This window comes from Aquarana catesbeiana, linkage group LG08 (genome assembly GCF_042186555.1).
Source record: "Aquarana catesbeiana isolate 2022-GZ linkage group LG08, ASM4218655v1, whole genome shotgun sequence".
NCBI lineage: Eukaryota > Metazoa > Chordata > Amphibia > Anura > Ranidae > Aquarana > Aquarana catesbeiana.
The window spans coordinates 186,251,753-186,272,020 of NC_133331.1; the positions used below are offsets into that span (position 1 = coordinate 186,251,753).

At 41.2% G+C, this 20,268-nt stretch overlaps 1 protein-coding gene across 1 annotated transcript; it reads left to right on the forward strand.

The window, feature by feature from the left end:
- Positions 1 to 875: 875 nt before the first annotated feature.
- LOC141106715 (uncharacterized) lies at positions 876 to 2,585 on the forward strand. The gene has a single exon (XM_073597650.1). It carries the CDS (start codon positions 954 to 956, stop codon positions 2,583 to 2,585), a length of 1,632 nt encoding a protein of 543 aa, XP_073453751.1. The 5' UTR covers positions 876 to 953.
- The last annotated feature ends 17,683 nt before the right edge of the window (positions 2,586 to 20,268 follow it).

Here is a 20,268-nt window from a genome sequence, read left to right on the forward strand (position 1 = left end):
GGAGCATTTGCATCTTATACGTAATTTTGGGTAGGATTGCCATCTTGAATATATTAATCCCCCCCTCCCATGATAACTGTCCTCTTGTAATTCTATTCAACTCCTCCTTAATCTCGTTGAGGAGTGGAACAAAATTAGCCTGGTATAATGTCTCTCTCGATGTGGTTATCTTGACTCCTAGATACTTAAGTTCTTTTTTCCCCCACACGAAGGGAAAGTCCTTTTGAAAAGTGTATTCCCCTGTTTTACCTTTATTAATGTCTAGTGTTTCTGATTTAGCCAGATATATCTTAAAATTAGATAGCTCTCCATATTCTTTTAGGGCTGTAATCAAATTTGGGAGGGTAATCCTAGGGCGGGTTATATAAAATAAAATATCATCTGCGAAAGCCGCCAATTTATGGACTTCTTCCCCAACTTTTATTCCACAAATGTCCAGGTTCTGCCTTAACTCTATCTTTTCTGCTTGCAACACGTCTGGGTTATCAGCATATAAAAAGATGAGCAAAAATGAACTGACTACTGAATGCACAGGAAGAGGAATTGACGTTGGTGGCAAAAATCCTGAAGGCTTGATACATGCCCTACAGGAGTTTGATATCTGTGCAGACCAGAACCTGGGGGAAACTGGACCAGAAAGTGTTTCCGCTACTCCAGAGCCCAGTGGATCAGAGGCGGCCTCACCAGATGGGCAAGCAGAGACTGACACTGGAATACCACAGATTGTTACCTCCAAGCCACCGAAAGAGCAGGCCAGCATCAGATTGCCTGAAACCAGCATAGACTCTCCTCAAATGCAAGAAACGCTACAACACCTCAGGAAGACGGATCCTGTAGTGTTCCTGCAGTTTCTCGAGCGCCAGGCTGTGGCCGAGAGAGAGGCTGCGGAATGCAGGGCTGAGTGAGAGGAACACCAGGCTGAGAAGGAGGCTGATTGTCGGCATGAATTGGAGATGATTAGGCTCCAGCAGCAGCGACAGGCTCAGAACCTCGGCTCCCTAGAGCACAGGGATGCCTCTCTGCCAGTGACCCCGGCAGCCAAGTTTCCAGTTATGGAAAAGGACAGTGACATTGACGTGTATCTACTGTCGTTTGAAAAAACTTGCCGTCAGTACCATCTGCCCCCAGCACAATGGGCCCGGTACCAGACGCCAGGGCTACTAGGCAAGGCCCTGGATGCTTATGTCAAACTGTTAGAAGAGCAGGGAGATGATTATGAGTCCCTAAAGTCTGCAATCATCCAAAAGCTTCAGCTAACCCCGGAAGTGTACCAGAAGCATTTTAGGTCCTTGCAAAAGGGGCCTGGGGACTCATACCTGGATGTGGTGAGTCGCTTACGCACCACATTCCGGCAGTGGACTAAAGGCTTGAAAGCCGATTCTTTTGAATCCCTGGAAGATCTTATGATTAAAGATCAAATTTTGCACATCTGTCCTACAGACATCAGACAGTTTGTGCTGGAGCGAAAGCCAACCTCTGCCAAAGCAGCAGCAGAACTGGCAGATACCTATATTCACTCTCGGGTATCTGACCATCGCAAGGCTCCTCCAAATGGCTGGAAAGGAGGGAAATCACACACGGCAACCCCTCCTCTGCCTACCAACCAAGTTCCTCAACGGCCGGAACCTGCATCTCCTGGAGCCAAGGCCTTCCTGACTGACAACCGCAAATGCTACAACTGTGGGGAAGCCGGACATCTCAGGACGCAGTGCCCTGAGCAGAAGAAGAGGACATCACCTGGCCATCCAGCCAGCAACCCTTCTTCCGTGCTGTTCGTCCGCAGGAAAACTCGGGTAACCACCGCCAACTTGCAGCCAGTCACCGTGGGCCACCAGATCATTACTGGTTTCCAGGACACAGGAGCTGAAGTCACTTTGGTCAGATCAGAGGTGATAGAGAGAAGGGACATCATCCCTGGAAAGTTTTTTACCCTCACCGGAGTAGGGGGGACCCACTCACGAGTACCGCATACCTATGTTTTCATTGATTGGGGTGCCGGAAGTGTGATGAGAGAAGTGGGAGTCTCGGAGGAGATCCCCACTGCAGTGTTGTTGGGTGCTGATTTAGGTACCCTTGTTTCTTACTATGCCCCTGATAAAAGCACCCAGGATGCTCCTACAGAACTCTCTGGACCTACCAAGGTACTGTTTACAGATGTTTGGGTAATATCTGGGCAACCTGTGGATGGACAGAGGGAGAGGGATGGTGGAGTGGAGGTACAGGGGTCTTCTTCACCTACAGAAGGAGAGGAGGCCCCCTTGCATGTACCGATATCAAATGCATGTGTAGTTGATGTTAAGAATGTAATTACTGAATGTAATGATGTTATGTCTTTGTTGGAGGTCACCCACCATGCTGGGAGGGTGGAGAAGATAGAATCTCTGGTGGCAGAGCCCAGGAGTGGCCCAGGTGGCCCCATTCCTGACTCTGACCCAGAGGATTCTGCCCTGACTACACCCCAGCAGTTGTCCTTGTGTGTCACAGGATGGCTGGTTGGTACTTGTAGTCCCACACCAACGCCAGCACTGCTGAGAGGCAAAGGCTTTGCAGTGTTCAGCAGGCTAGCTGTTAGCTCCCCTGCTTAGAAAAATAATCAAAAGCATGACAGAGACAGTGGGCAAAGAGGCTGTACTGGTCTACAGGCAGGAGGCCTGGAGACTGAAAGGGTTAAACAGTTGCTCACTGTGTTCAGTCATCCTAAGGGGAATGTGTTGAAGGTATCACCTGATATGGTCTGTGATTGTCCAGGTGAAATCAGAAAGGCCAGGGCTGGAGTCAAACACAATGGTTTGTGGCCTAGCTTGATGTTCACATAATGTGCCAGCACAGTGCCTGTCATTGGCAGAGGCCGTATACCTGAACAGAAAGAGTTAGGTGCCCTGCTAGAAGTGATAGCTGACACTCAGGTAGTTGGCTTGGGCCTTCAATCCCACTCACCTTTCCTTCCCCTCCAGGGACCCATGATGCTGGCAGTGCTTACAGCATGCCGTGTCTGGGTCATGCAAAACCCTGGGAGGGCACCCCATGGCATCCACAAGGTGGGCGGCCGGGTGTATCCTCCCCTCACCCTTGCAGTCCACTTTGTCTCACAGGAGGTGCAGACAGGCAGGGCAAAGGAGACTGAGGAAATTATGCAGTTAGGGGTCATTCAGGGAGCTTGGACACTCTGGGCGCCACTGGTAGTCCTGGCCCCCAAAAAGCATCAGACGCCCAGGCTTCCAGGAGCCCTTGAAGGGCTGAATGCCAGCCCTGTTGTTGTGGCCTTCCCCATGCCCAGGACCCATGAGGTGTCAGAGCAGCTGGTAGGTGCTCGCTGTCTCACAATAATTGACCTGAGCAGGGGACCAACCCCCCTAACACGGAAGGTTCAGGACGAGTCAGCCTTCACCACCCCATGTGGCTTGTCTGCATGTAAGGCAATGCTAGTTGGGGTTGAGAATGCGCCAGCCACCTCTCCGGGGGTCATGGATGACCTAAGAGGAGGGGTGGAACCTTGTGAAATGGCCGGCTCAAGAAGCCTTGGAGTGATTGGCCCTGTCTGGGAAGAACACCTGATGCACCTGTCACAGGTCTTGGACCAACTGACAGCTGCCAATCTGACTGTCAAATCTAGTAAGTGTCAGATTGGCATGACTGATGTGCAGTACCTGGGACACCAGGTAAGAGGAGGGACCCTGAAACCCGAGACAGGGAAGGTTCAGGCCATCCTGGCCTGGCCTATCCCCCAACCAAAAAGCAGGGTATGTCTTTCTTGGGGACCGCTGGCTACTATAGGAAGTTTGTATGTAACTATAGTAGCCTGGCCAAACCTCTGACTGACCTAACCAAAAAGAAACTGCCCAAGGTGGTGTCTTGGACACCAGAATGCGAGCAGGCATTTCAGGCCTTGAAAGAGGTGCTGGCCAGCGCCCCTGTGCTGCAGGCTCCAGACTTCACCTGCCGTTTCCTAGTGCAGACGGATGCCTCTGCCTGTGGATTGGGTGCAGTCCTGGGCCAGGTGGATGATGCTGGAGAGGAGCATCCCATCCTCTACCTGAGCAGGAAGCTGCTTCCCAGGGAAGTAGCATACGCCACAATCGAAAAGGAGTGTCTTGCGATCGTGTGGGCTCTCCAGAAGTTACAAACGTACCTTTATGGATGGCACTTCACTGTGATCACGGATCACAATCCCTTGAGCTGGCTAAATCGTGTTGCTGGGGAGAATGGCAAACTACTTTGGTGGAGCCTAATTCTGCAGCAATACGATTTCACCATCCAGCATAAGAAAGGCAGCACCCATGGCAATGCTGATGGGCTGTCACGACAAGCCAAGCCCACGGGAGTCGGTTGCGTCAGGAGGGAAATTGTAGCTCCCTCCCATGCAACATCTAAGGGGGAGGTGTAACAATATCACATACTGGACATGAAATGCTGTAGCTAGCTGCCATGTTGTTTGGAACGCAGCCATGACAGCTTGGCTAACCGTATACATTACAGAGAAATCTGAATTCCCTCCTCCCTTCTCTTAGGATTTCAAAGCTTTTAAAATTTCAAAGGAAAGAAAGGTTATCTCAACAGAAAACAGAACCAGGCTAGGTCAGTAGAAACAGCCTGGTGAACTGGCAAGATGTTCAGGCCCGTCATAAAACTGTCACCCTCTCCATTCAGAGACCCAACAGGCCCCGGTTGTAAAATGTCTGAATACACATAAAGCTTAAACAGTGGAATAAGTATGAAATTTCAGCATGTTTCATAACTTCTGACTTAGTAATAGCACAGCCATAATATGGGCATATTTAGTATCCTTGGATAATTTGTAACATTTCAAGTCCAGACACCCTTATGTTAAGTCATATGGGAAACCACTGGTACCCCTTATTCCTCCTACGTGGACTAGACATTATAGACATGGCATGTTTATATTTGTTTTGAAGGAAATCTCATGCTGAACAATAATATGGATATTTGCAGTCTATAAACAGTAGAAATGCAGAGATATGAATATGTATCACAAAGTGTACCTGGGACAAGGTCATAAGTGTAGACACCTCCCAGCAACCAACCCCTAAGCAAGATGACCAGACGATTGGTCACTGGTCGCTGTCAACACCCCCTTTGATTTGACAGAAAAGAGGAGAAGCCAAGACAATGGTCAGTTCTCCTTTTACCATCCAAGGAACATCTGCCATGTTGAGAACCGATTACCTAGCTCATCGATCAAACTCTGATCAACCCTCAGACACTAATTGCAAGTATTCTTCCTTCTCAATTCTACCTTATTTCTTTGTGGCTGTATATTGTCTTTATCTTTTGAAACATCTTTTTTCTGTAAATGTTTTATTTGCATCAACTTTGACCTTTTCATAATAAACCCTTATGTTGAAAAGTGTTAACCTTGTCTCTAAAGCTCTTAATGCAAGCTAGAAAGGAACCTGCCTCTTAAAGGGCGCTACTGTTGTAGAGTAAGACTTCTGAGCAGACCTGCCTGTGGTGGCAGTGTGTGTGAAGATTCTTATTCTAAAATTATAATTGGTAAAATTACGAGTCTCCCCCGGCTCGGTCTTTTAAAACAGGGGTGGTGGCAGTTAAAGGGTTAATTGTGTAATTAGCCCCGTGACAATCGCTCTCAGGCTGCTCGCACCTAGATTGTGGTCCCGCAAGCTGGAAAATCTTTGTGCTGGGCGCAGCTAAGAGTGGCATTGTTACGTAAGTGACAGCGTGCTGTGAGGTTGGCCGGTCCTTCGTCGCAAGTTAGCGAGGAGGGCAGGGATCTGACACCCGCGTTCATCACCCCTCACCCCACCCCCCCTTCGCCTTATCTTTACTCAACTGTGTAAAACTTATATGTGGTTTTTTCCCTCTCCAAATAAACCTTAAAAATATTGTATGCAATGTTTTAAGATAGACCTGTGGGAGTAAAATTGGGAGCATTTGCATCTTATACATAATTTTGGGTAGGATTGCCATCTTGAATATATTAATTCTCCCCCCCCATGATAACTGTCCTCTTGTAATTCTATTCAACTCCTCTTTAATCTCATTGAGGAGTGGAACAAAATTAGCCTGGTATAATGTCTCTCTCGATGTGGTTATCTTGACTCCTAAATACTTAAGTTCTTTTTTCCCCCCACACGAAGGGAAAGTCCTTTTGAAAGGTATATTCCCCTGTTTTACCTTTATTAATGTCTAGTGTTTCTGATTTAGCCGGATTTATCTTAAAATTAGATAGCTCTCCATATTCTTTTAGGGCTGTAATCAAATTTGGGAAGGTAATCCTAGGGCGGGTTATATAAAATAAAATATCATTCGTGAAAGCCGCCAATTTATGGACTTCTTCCCCAACTTTTATTCCACAGATCTCCGGGTTCTGCCTAATCTTTATTAAAAGGGTTCAAGCGCTAGCACAAACAATAGAGGGGAAAATGGGCACCCCTGTCTTGTGCCTTTAAAAATTTCAAACGGCTCCAAAAGTGTTCCATTTACCTCCACCCTCGCTGTAGGTTGTACGTATAATGCCTTTATCCATCTAATCATGTTCACCCCGAGTCCTATCACCTACAACGTGCTCTGCATGAAGCCCCAGTCCACCCTGTCAAAAGCTTTTTCAGCATCTATTGACAGGAGTAGTCCTGGGGCTCCACTATCTTTGATTCTCTGAGCTGCCAAGAGCGTTCTAATATCGTTATCCCTCCTTCCTGGAATGAACCCAACCTGATCTGGGTGTACTATCTCATTCATTATGTTTTTCATCCTCCCGGCTAATACTTTTGCGTATAATTTCATATCCATATTTAGGAGTGATGTGGGCCTATAACTAGAACAGAGTGTGCTATCTTTACCTTCTTTCAGGATGATGGTAAAATTGGCTTCCAGCGCCTCTTTCCTCATCTCCCATTTTACCCCGATCCCATTCATGTAGGAGCACATTTTGGGAATTAGTATGTCCTGAAATTTTTTGTAGTATAATATTGTCAAGCCGCCAGGACCAGGACTTTTACCGGCCGGTGTTTCTTTTAACATTTTTTTTATCTCTTCTTCTGTTATGGGGGCCTCTAGATCGCTATGTTTGTTTTCTGCTATTTTAATTAATCCTATGACTTTTAAGAAAGCTTTTATTTCCCCCGTTTTTTTTTTCAGCCTCTTCTGTTGTGTCCTTCTTATTGAGTATAACCCCCCATAATAGTCTTTGAAGGTCTTGGCAATTTCTCTGGTTCTATATCTCATATCTCCTGTCGTTGTCTTTATTTTCTTGATATAGTTGGCTGTTTTCTTTTTTTTTTTGCTAGGAATTTCCCTGGTTTATTCCCACCTAGATACCTTTCTTTCCTAGTTAAGTTATATGCTGTTCGTGTTTCTTGTTCTACTAAATCCCTCGTGCCCTCTCTTTTACAATAAAGTTTTACTAGCACCTCCCCATCCCCGGTTAACTTGTGCAGCTGTTCTAATTAGTATATTTCTTTTGTTAAAGCTATTTTCTCTTGCTTAGTTCTTTTTTTTTTCTCTGACCCAGCCATATTTAGAATACACCTGATATAGGCTTTATGAGCCTCCCAGACTGTAGCTTCTGATATATCCACTGAATTGTTCATCCTGAAATAGAGTTCCAGTGCTTCCATTTAACCTCCATATATTACTCTTTTTTTGGAATTCACCAATTTTCAATTGTAGACTCACAGGCACGTGGTCTGAGAAGGTCATTATTCCAATATTTGTGCTAATCACTGCCTCCAGCCACCTATGCTCAATCAGGAATAAATATAGTCTAAAATACATCCCATGCACGGGGGAGTGGAATGTATAGTCCCTTGCGTTAGAATGCTGTATCCTCCATGCATCTACCAGTTGACACTGATGCAGTTTCTGTTTGACTTTATTCATCCATGCCATACCAGTCTTCCGTTCATGTGACGTGTTATCCTTTCCTGGTTCCAGACAAAAATTATGGCCCCACCTTTTTTAAATTCCATAAACTCTGCCAAGATCCCCAGCAAATATCTATTTGGATTTTTGTTAGGGCTATATATGTTTGCCAGTGAGCATTCAGCTTCATTCAGATTTCCTCTCAGGAATAGGTAAAACCCTTCCGAGTCGGTCTTTCTCTCTTCTAAATCGAACCTTAGTCCCCTAGCAAACACTATGGCGACTCCTTTCACGCGGCTAACAGGAGAATCTCCATAATACCAAGCTGGGAAATCTTTTGAGAAAATGTTGTGGTTCTTGCCCAGAAAAAAAAATGTGTCTCCTGCAGCAATACCACCTCTGCTTTGAGATGTTTTAATTCACCCATTATATTGGCACACTTTATGGGAGAGTTTAAGCCCCATACGTTATATGAAATTATATTCAAGCTAGACATTATTTCACAATTCTTAGGATTCTCTGTACTGGACCCTCCATTGGAGTAGGGATCTGTGTAATTTTCTGTCGAGCTTTTCACAGAGGGTACCCTCTTTTACCTTCCTCCCACCCACCCCCCAACCCCTTTCCCTCCCCTCCCCTCTCTCCCGAACACCTCTCCCCCTCTCCCTCCCAAGTGGGGGTAAAAAGGCCTCCCCATGGCCCAATAAACTGTGGCCCTACTGACTCCTCCCGGTCCTTCGGTTAATCCCCTAGAGGTTGAACTTGGAGTGGTCGCCACTAAATCCAATGCTCCCCCTATAAGTTTGGGGATTCCCATGCCCATTCACCTCCCTCCCCATCTCCCTCCCCTCACTCTACCCACCTCCCCCAATACCGAGACCAGCTTCCTCTTATCATTTTCCACTACAGTTATAGCCCATATCTTGTTGCCTCTTTCCTTTGAGCTTTATTTCTTCTTCGTTTCTAATCATTTTGCTTTAAAGACTGGTTGCCAGGCTTGCTGTTCCTCTGGATTCTCTATATTCTCTGTTCTTTCTCACCAACCCGGGATTTCTGAAAATCAAATATTCCGCGCTTAGGACCAATACCAGCAAGGAACTGCAGCCCCCCAAAACAGAGGAAAACATCAAGGTGAAGCCCACGTGGTAAAAATGTTCTAATAGGGGAATCGCGCTGTTCACAGACAATATATATGAAGAGGTGAATTCTAAAAATAAAAAAGTGTGCACCAGAGTCCAACAACAAACTTGGTGAAAATTCCTGTAAACGTGCTAAACCCTTTTACAGTGTATATGTCATATGGGATGTGAGTGTGCAAATCACCAAAACATTTAAAAAGTGAAAATAAACATAAAAAACATAAAAAACTGGTATGAGTGACACTAAAACATATCCACATTTAAAAATCCCACTGACGTGCCAAGTGACACCAAAGATTGTATAATTCCTCTGATGTTGACTGGAAAAATCAGAACATATAAATACAATATATATATATATATATATATATATATATATAGATGTGCAGCAATCAAAAAATGTATAAATTTGATAAATTAGTTTGTGATTGTGTGCAACCAAAAAGCGTGTAATAATTTTATGTGCACCAATAAAAATTGTCCAATAAAAATTGTCCAATAAGTGTGAAAAAAAGTCCCTGTGTACAGAGGGTATGTGTATCCAAGTGATCCCCAGCAGGTTTTCAGTACTGATGTTATCCATTTTTTGTTAGGCCCCCACTTGTGCCCTCACTCACCGGAACGCCCAACCCCTGCAAGGGTAATGGGCATATGTGTGTAAATCCAGAAACCGGAATCCTGAACAGCCGATATCCCTCTCTCAGGGTCCGTGATCTCCTTCCCACTTAATTCGCTATAATCCTGTTTATTTGCAGTCTTCTTTCTCAGCTGTCAATCATAGGCTGGATCTCCCTCCCCATCACCTTTTTAGCTCTAGAGGGATATGCTTTGTTCATATTTCTTGTTAGAGGTTTACAAACACTTTATATTTTCATGATTGTGTGCAGTTACTGTAATTGCCTCCTCAGGAGATTTACAGCCTATATGGGGGGTCTTCTGAATCGGGAGAGTCTGAACCCGACAGGATGGATGGATGGAGAAGAGAAAAAAAAAAAATTAAATAAATAAACATAAACAGAAGACCCCCCATATAGGCTGTAAATCTCCTGAGGAGGCGATTACAGTAACTGCACACAATCATGAAAATATAAAGTGTTTGTAAACCTCTAACAAGAAATATGAACAAAGCATAGGAGATCACGGACCCTGAGAGAGGGATATCGGCTGTTCAGGATTCCGGTTTCTGGATCTACACACATATGCCCATTACCCCTGCAGGGGTTGGGCGTTCCGGTGAGTGAGGGCACAAGTGGGGGCCTAACAAAAAACAGATAACATCAGTACTGAAAACCTGCTGGGGATCACTTGGATACACATACCATCTGTACACAGGGACTTTTTTTCCACACTTATTGGACAATTTTATTGGACAATTTTTATTGGTGCACATAAAATTATTACACGTTTTTTGGTTGCACACAATCACGAACTAATTTATCAAATTTATACATTTTTTGATTGCTGCACATCTATATATATATATATATATATATATATATATATATATATATATATATATATATATATATATATATTGTATTTACATGTTCTGATTTTTCCAGTCAACATCAGAGGAATTATAGTTGCCAATTTTTGGTGTCACTTGGCACGTCAGTGGGATTTTTAAATGTTGATATGTTTTAGTGTCACTCATACCAGTTTTTTATGTTTTTTATGTTTATTTTCACTTTTTAAATGTTTTGGTGATTTGCACACTCACATCCCATATGACATATACACTGTAAAAGGGTTTAGCACGTTTACAGGAATTTTCACCAAGTTTGTTGTTGGACTCTGGTGCACACTTTTTTATTTTTATTTTTAGAATTCACCTCTTCATATATATTGTCTGTAAACAGCGCCATTCCCCTATTAGAACATTTTTTAACCCGGGATTTCTACTATTGGCACATCTAAGCAGTTACAAAATTTTGGTGTATCTTTCGGGAATCTTAAAGTTGCAGATCGGCCTTCTTTACATCTGATTAAGCAGACCGGAAAGCCCCATGAATATTGAACATTATTCACTTTGAGCTGGTCTAGTAAGGGTTTCAAGATTCTTCTCCTGGCTAGCGTCTCCACTGCCAAGTCTGGGAAAATCTGCAGGTTTGTCTGTCATGCACATGAGAACAAACATGCACTTATCTGTTCTTTGTCTTGGAAGTTATGGAATCTTGTGATGACATCTCTTGGGACACCCCCTGCTATTTCTGCAGGCTTTCTGATCCTGTGGATTCTTTCAAACTTTATTTTACTGCTTGCACCTGATGTACTTCTCATATGACCAAAGATTGTATCCATTTTTTCTAGCAATTCCTCCTTTTCTCTTTGCACCTCCGGAGGTTTTTCCTTCTATTCCGGTTCTCCTGGTCCTCGATTCTATACAATATATTCCTCTGTTCCTTCTGCATCTCATCCATCTGGCTCTTAAGCTTTGTTATCTCGTCCCCTTGCATGTCCAGCCTTTTTTCCGTATCTTCCACTGTTTTTATTATATGGTTCAAGTCTTCATGTAAGGTTGCTATTTCTCTTTTTATAGATGTTTCCAACCTCGCAAACATTTCCTCCATTTCACCCTTTGTTGGTAGCTGTTTTTTTTTTGTTTGGGTTCCATTATTGCTTCTTCTTCTAATATCTCACTGCTTGCCATGTGGGTGTCTATCTCGGCCCACTGTCTTCTCGATCCCGTCTTTGATATACCCTCAGGGGTTTTACTTTTGGTCCCCGTTTGTTTACCCGGGCTATCTTTGCCGCCCTCCTGTACCATATATTTTCTAATGGTCCCCGGACTAGTACTTATTCTGGGTGGGTTAGCAACAGCCCCTTTCATTGATTTACCCCTCATTTCTTCTGTACCACTTTGTTTTCCGCTAGTGTCTAATCTCCCCTTCCCGGGTGGTGGGTGAGGATGGGGGTATTTTTTATGTTATTTTTTCCAGTTGTAAACCCCCGTATATGTTAAAAGTGAATTCATAGATAAACCCAGTCCAATAGAAATACCAGTACAAGCCTCTTATCGACCATTGCAAACTGTACGACAGCAACTACTTATGTAGATAGTTACTACCAATGCCCCTGTAATCGCATGTTTTAATTTCCTATTGGCACAATATAACGGTTAACTTCTGTGGTATAGGTCATAGGTCAAAATGTGGTATAGGTCAAAAAGGTTCTTGGAATGTCTCTTTCCTGAGACTTTCCTGGGTAACTTGGTCAGTCCTTATTAAACGACAAAAATTTTTACACACCCCGCATACACCAGCCTGCATTTTCAAGAATCCATGATGTTATCAGTGCCTCAGCACTCCTCTCCCCCTCTTTCGCAGGCAATTTCCAACTGTGAGTCAGGGTCCTTTCACTTAATGGTTTAAGATTTTCTCACTCCAATTTATTTTCACATCAAATTAAGTTCTCTATAAACTATATATGATCTATATAAAGATTTTATGATTCATGTGTCCAGAGCAGTATATGTAACAGTTCGTATGCACCCGTATATCAGTATACATATGTCTATCCACAATCACCAGTGGCTGAGCCTGCTTACTTGCACTCCACTGGAGAGGTCTGAGATGTGTCTCGATGCTGACAAGCCTCAGTGGTGATATGGGGAAGCTAGATTTCTGGAGGGAAGGAAATTGATCGAATGATGGAAACTGATTAACAGAATAAGTCAAGGGAATATGTGCCCTTTTCTTTTTCCTTTTCTTTTTATATGAAGAACTTTAAAAGCTTTGAAGAAAATATATTCTAGGAGTGATCCATTCTTGTGTTTTTGAATGACTTGTATATATGTTTTTGGAATGATATGTAAGGTTTTATGTCTGTGTAATAATTTATTAAAAAATAATTGGATATAGAAACAACAAAACAAAACATTTTTTTAATCAATAGTTTTTTTTTTTTTGTTCAATAAGTTTTTTTGTTTTTAGAATAATTTTCCAAACGGAAGATGAATACATTAACAAGACCAGATGCTTGACATCGGGCAAACTGGCTTAATAGGAAAGGAACATACATAAGAAGAAAAGTACAATACTATGCATTCTGTCGTAACTAACTAAGTGTCTCGACAGCGAGGACAACGTTCAGATCTTTTGCTGTTAAACATATTAACGAAAATTCTTGCGATCTGGATGCCCCAACGGGATCATGCTGTGTCCAGATGTCAAGGAACTCAAAATAATCAGACAGGTAATATAAGAGCCAACAGCATATATACATTGGTGTGTTGTCAAGTATCTTGGGTATTTTGAAAAAAATCATTACCGAAGATCAGAATACTTTGGGTTACGACCGAACCAGGACCGAACCAGGATACTGGTAATTCCCCTCGGCTTTCTGTGAGGCGTCTAAGTTTTGTGAGAAGTGGACAGAAATTTAGGGCGTATATCTCTGATCCGTGGTTTGGTATAGCTGTACCCAGGTATGAAATTGATTTTGTTTGCCATTGAAATGAGAAGTTGGCGAAGGCAGGAGGCGGAGCCTAGCAGAGCAGACATGCATTGTTAGAGCTCCACACCGCTGAGGAGAGAAGAGAAGGACAAAGCGGAGCCTGCAGGCTCAAAAGGTATCCATTTGAACCTTTTTGCCCCAGGGAACAAACTGTGAAAGTTTGGGCAGGAAATATGGTACTGGGAGGAAACCGTGGCAGAAATAAAAATCACCTCACAAAGAGCTCACAGGCACTCACTGCAGCTGAAGCAGCTCCAGTCACCTCACAAGATACAGCATCAGGGCGCTCTCACAAACAGAAAATGTCACAGCAAGACTCTCCATTTGAGTCAGATACAGAACAAATCCTCTCACAAACTTCTCCACAAGCCTCCTCAGTATCCCCAGTAATATTATTACAATTTGAAAAGATGCTTCATAAGGCTTTAAAACAAACCTCAGACCAAATAACAAAAAGCCTAACCAAAGAAATAAGAGAGCTGGGAAACCGCACCGCAGCCTTAGAAATAAAAATGGATGAAATTGAAATTACAACCCAAGAAAATATAACAGAATTGGAACAATTAAAAAAAGAGAATTTAATACTTCAAACTAAGCTCGAAGATTACGAAAATAGAGCCAGACGTTCAAACTTGCGCATAAGGGGAATACCTGAAACTGTGACAGACCTGCAATCTACTATTACTGCTCTATTACAAGAACTAAAGCCAGATATCCCTATTGAACGTTTAGAACTGGACAGAGTACACAGAGCCCTCACAGCCAAAAAGAAAGATGGACCCCCACGTGATATAATCACAAAATTTCATTATTACAGAACGAAAGAACAAATACTAATTGCTGCAACTGAAAAAAAGGAACTTAATTTTCAAGGACACAATTATCAAATTTTTGCTGACCTATCCCAACTTACTATTACTAAAAGACGATCCATGAAACCCCAACTAATGGAACTGCAACGCCACAACATTATGCATCAATGGGGCTTCCCCTTTTCAGTCAGATTTAACTACCAAGGTGCAATTTACAGAAGCAGATCAGCAGATGAACTACAACAAACCCTTTTAAAATTAAATCTGACAGAACCCACAAGCAGCAACACTCCCACACGCAGAAGAATGGCATCATCTTCACCTTCAGGCAGCACCCAGAAAATTTCAGAACAAAATGGGAATCATCATTCTCACAAAAGAGGCCGTTATGCCACATCATCCATGGACCAAGAAGATTCAATGGACTGACATCCTAATTCCTGATATCTCTTCATTTATTATACTAAGAGATGGTTCTCTATAAAAAAACTATATTTATAACTGAATGTAACTGCATTCTGATAGTCACACACTGTGTGGGATCATGTTACATTCCAGTTATATTTCTTATTACTTCTGATTCATATAGCCTTAGAATATATAAGTGAAATAAGGAAATTCTTGTTCAGTTATATATTATCAGGTAATAAGAATAGATTTATTACTTTTTAGGACAAATATGTTCAATAATCCAGAAGTAATGGAAGCTTTTTCTTTCTTTTCTTAAAACAAATATATTATTACCTAACTAGTTCCTAGAATTATGTTTTTGTTTATTCTAATCTGAAGCAATACAACCTCAATTTTATGAGTTAACATATCTAAACAGTTACATATGAATAAAATATTTAATTGTTTACTCTAAAAGGGTTAAAATCCCAAAATAATTCAAACTATCTTCATCAATACCAAAGTTATTAACAGTACCTTTCTAACTGAATTATTTAGCCTAGGGCAAGACTAACCATATACAACCACCCTGGAATAATTAATTTCAACAAAAACTATATTCTGCACTCCAATTAATGAAACATCATTTTGATGTCTTTTGACATAGCACTTCTCTCCTGTAAGCGGAAGATCCTTGTACCCCCATTGGCCCTCCTCATTCTCCCAACCATATTATGTGGGAGTGTGACGAAGGCACTTATTCCCCTGAGAGAGATATTTATTCTCTTTCACGGGTAAATTGTGATTACTTGCAAAAAATAATTTATACAATGTATCATCTAATCTCATATGTTTTTTGTTTACTCTTTACTCCAGAATTCACTGGTTTCTTTTCTATCTATTCATCTCTTCAGTCCACACAGGTTGATCTGCGCAGTCAGCTCTGCATAACAAAAAGTAAGTCAAAACTATTTGATCTATTGCCATGGCACCACTGAATATACTTTCCCTGAATGTTCAGGGAATAAATGTCCCTCAAAAAAGGACCAAAGCCTTCCGTACTTTCCATAACAAGAAGGCTCACATAGTATGCCTCCAAGAAACACACTTCACCAAAGATTCTACTCCAAAATATATTTCTCCTTTTTATCAACAAATTTACACGGCTTCTGCCTGTACCAAGCAAAGGGGAACTCTAATTGCATTTCACAGATCCACACCATTCACCTTATCATCAGAAATTAAAGACCCAGAAGGTAGATACCTGATACTCATGGGTTATATAATGGATACAGCAATCACAGTGATTTCCTACTACGCTCCTAACAAACAACCTACACCATTCCTCTCACATATATTACAAGTGATTAATACACACAAAATAGGAACAGTGATAATGTGTGGGGATTCGAACCAGGTCCTCCTCCCATTTCTAGATAAATCACCTTTTACACCATCCAAAATAACCTCTAGATTACCTTTTTCTCAACTTCTTTCCAAATACAATCTGGTAGATTCATGGAGAGAAAGTAACCCAATGAAAAAGAAATTCACTTATTTCTCGCACCCTCATCAAACCTTCACCAGAATAGATCATATTTTTCTAACAATAGGAATGATACCAGAAATTATTGCATCAGATATAATTCCGATTCCGTGGTCTGACCATAATGCAGTATACACTACTATAGCCTCAGCCATACCAAAAGCGCATGACCCAACGTGGTACTTACTGGACATAATGCTCAAACACCCACTACATCAGATGGCCATTGAACAAGCTTTAAAGGAATACATATCAGTTAATAACACAACAGACATCTCCCCAATAACACTGTGGGAAGCTCATAAGCCTGTCTTGCGTGGTACAATACAAAGACAAATGGCACTATTTAAACGGGAACGCAAAAATCTAGCAAAAAAACTAGAACTCAATTTTAATGCAGCCTACATATCATTTCAAGATAATCCATCTCAGAGTACAAAATCTCATCTGGAAAAATCTAGATTGGAATACGATCTATTTCTCACTGAGTCAGTTGATAAATCCCTCAAACGCTCCAAACACAATTTCTACATGAATACAAACAAACCAGGTACATATTTGGCTCGGGCATTAAATTCAACTAACAAATCTTTCAAACCAACACGTTTGAAATTATCAAAAAATGTTTACACTTGTAATCCAGTTAAAATAGTCCATAAATTTCACTCACATCTCGCAACTTTATACAAGACAAACAATGAATTTAATCCTACAGAAGCTGAATCCTTCTTCTCAAAAATAACCTTACCTGAGTTATCTCAGAATCAAAAAAGCAGTTTGGATGAGCCTATAACTATAGATGAAGTTTCTAACGCCATAAAAGACCTAAAACTTAACAAAAGACCAGGCCCAGACGGCTACTCGGCTTTATACTATAAAACATTCTCAGAAATACTCTCTCCCATTCTCACTTAAACTTTTAACAAACTTCTAGATGGACATTCTTTTCGGCAAGAAACACTAATGGCAATTGTTTGTATGATCCCAAAACCCCTTTCTGATGATACTTCCTGTGTGAATTATCGGCCTATCTCTCTGTTAAACCTCGATATTAAATTATTAGCAAAAATAATAGCAAAACGCCTCAATAGCATTATAGGAAAATTAATACATAGAGATCAAGTAGGCTTCATGCCAAATAGACAGGCAGGCGATAATATACGCAGGGCAGTGTTATTGGCACATATTGCTAAAAAACGGAAAATCCCTTTATGTTTTCTATCTCTCGATATTAAGAGGGCATTTGACACAGTATCCTGGCAATATATGCAATATTCATTACAAAAATGGGGTTTTGGACCCCACTTTTTAACATGGATCAAAGCATTATATAATAAACCCAAAGCCTATATAAAATATGCTGGATACAAATCTGAAGCCTTTAATATCGAAAGAGGTACCCGACAGGGTTGCCCATTATCTCCCTTATTATTTGCCCTTATACTCGAACCCATGGCCCAATACATCAGAACAAACCAAACTATAACTGGCATTGAAGTAGGAGGTATTACACACAAATTATGTATATTTGCAGACGATATATTACTTTTTCTATCATCACCACAGGTCTCTGGTCCTAACTTAATACCAGCTCTTGATGGATTTGCAGCCCTATCCGGCCTTATGATTAATCCTAAGAAATGCCTAGTGCTTAATATTTCACTCACAAACATGGAATTGATCCCGGCTAGGGCTGCACTCCCATTCACATGGGCAGAAAAATCAATCCCATATCTTGGAATTCATTTAACAGCATCTCATTCTGACTTATTCTCAACCAATTATCCTCCAGTATTAAGACAGATCACAAATCTAATAAAACAATGGTCGCAACTTCCTTTATCCTGGATAGGGAAGATTAATGCAATCAAAATGACTATTCTACCCAAATTGCTTTATCTATTCAGAGTCCTCCCTATTCCAATTCCTTCCTATTTTTTGAGAATAGTACAAAAAAGAGCAACTTCGTTTATATGGGGCTCTTCTAAACCACGTATACCTATACACACACTACATCTTCCCAAAAATAAAGGAGGCCTGGGATACCCTAATTTTACTAACTACTACAGAGCAGCACATTTGGCCAGTCTGTCCAAATACCATGCAAAACAGGAAATCCCATTATGGGTATTTATAGAGGCTTCAGAAAATGACCCTCTTTTAATATCAAATTTATTATGGCTTGATCCTAAAGACCGCTTTAAAATTCATAATCCCATAACTAAACACTTATTATCTCTCTGGGATAAACTAAAAACCAAATATCAGTTACAATCTCCACACAATCCTCTCCTTTCTTTTATCAGAAATCCGGCCTTTTATCCGGCATGGATCTACCCAAATTCTTTTAAAGCTTGGACAACATCAGGCATTCAGACACTAAATGACTTCATAGCATCTAAATCATTCCTTTCATTCCCATCACTTAGAGAAAAATATGATCTACCAAACTCTGAGATATTTAGATATCTCCAAATCAAAAATTTCTATACACCATTCCTAAAGGGGGATACACCATTATCCCAATTATCCATTTTTGAATCAATCTGTACAAAAGATCCATTTGCTAAAGGTACAATTTCATCACTTTATAATCAATTATATGGAGTAGCAAATCTTAATAGACCCTCTTACGTTCAGAGGTGGGAGGAGGACCTGGGACGAACTTTAGAAGACACGGACTGGTCTAATATATGGCTCACATCTAAGTCATCTTCACCCAACATCTTAGCACTGGAGACAAATTATAAAGTCCTAACTCGCTGGTACCTTGTACCTGCTAGAGAGGCAAAATATTCACCTAATACCTCAACTCTTTGTTTTCGAGGATGCCCAGAAATAGGCACATATTTACACATATGGTGGACGTGCCCAGTAATCCAAACCTTCTGGAAGGAAGTCTTCGTGATTGCATCTAAAATATTTAAAAAAATAATACAACCAGATCCATATTTAACTTTACTTAATCTAAAACCGGAATGGTTAACACTCTCTCAATTCAAACTTATGATCCAACTAATAACGGCTGCAAAACAAACAGTGGCCAAGGCATGGAAATCTCCTACATTGGTACTAGCAGAAACAATTCACAGAATGAATAATACAATGTCCCATGCTAAGATGGTAGCCATCGATCAAAATCAAATTCCAAAATTTGAAAAACTTTGGCATCCTTGGATAAAACAACAGTTCCTGTCAAATTTCAATGACTCTGTCCTGTTGCCATGGTAACAGATTAGATGACTTACAGAGACACCCATTCTAAGGCTTCAAAGAGAACTAAAAAAAATAATAAACTGACGAGCGGGACAACCTTGTGGACCATACCTCCACCTTTCAACCCTTTTTCTTCTTTCTCTTTCCTTTTCTCCACCTTACGATTAAAGCTCATTATCAGAATTTATTTGACCTATATACACTCTACTTGTAAACAATATGTATAGTAGGTATAAATCATTTAAATACCTACAAAAGTAACTAAGGAAATGATATATATCTTTAATTTAGGTTTACGTGAACCCAATGTTTAATATTTGAAATTTCATGATATTTACCTATATAAACCCTACTGTAAAACAATGAGCTTACTTTATAGATCCTTGCAAACTTACTTTATGTATCTTTATGTATCTTTATAACATTGTATACTCAATAAACTTCTTTTGACAAGGAAATGAGAAGTTGGCCTTAAGAGAGGAAAGAGTTGAATGCGTTAAGGAAATATTCAGTGCTTCCGTTTTGGAGATATTCAGTTTATAGTTACTGAAACCTCCGAACCAGTTGATCTCAGTAAGTATGGATGGTATACTAATATGGGGGTGAGTCACATAGAGAAGCAGGTCGTCTGCATAAAGGGAAAGTTTACATTGTGAGGATGGGGTTTGTATCCCTCGTATGTCAGGGTTTGCTCTAATAGCTTGGGCTAGGTGTTCAATTACTAGGGCAAATAGGAGGGGGAAGAGGGGGCAGCCTTGTCTTGTGCCGTTTGATATTGTGAGTTTCTCTGATTGGGTCCCATTAACTGAAATTATAGCTGAGGGTCAGGAGTATAGGGACATGATGCGTGAAAGCATTTTAGGTCTTAGTC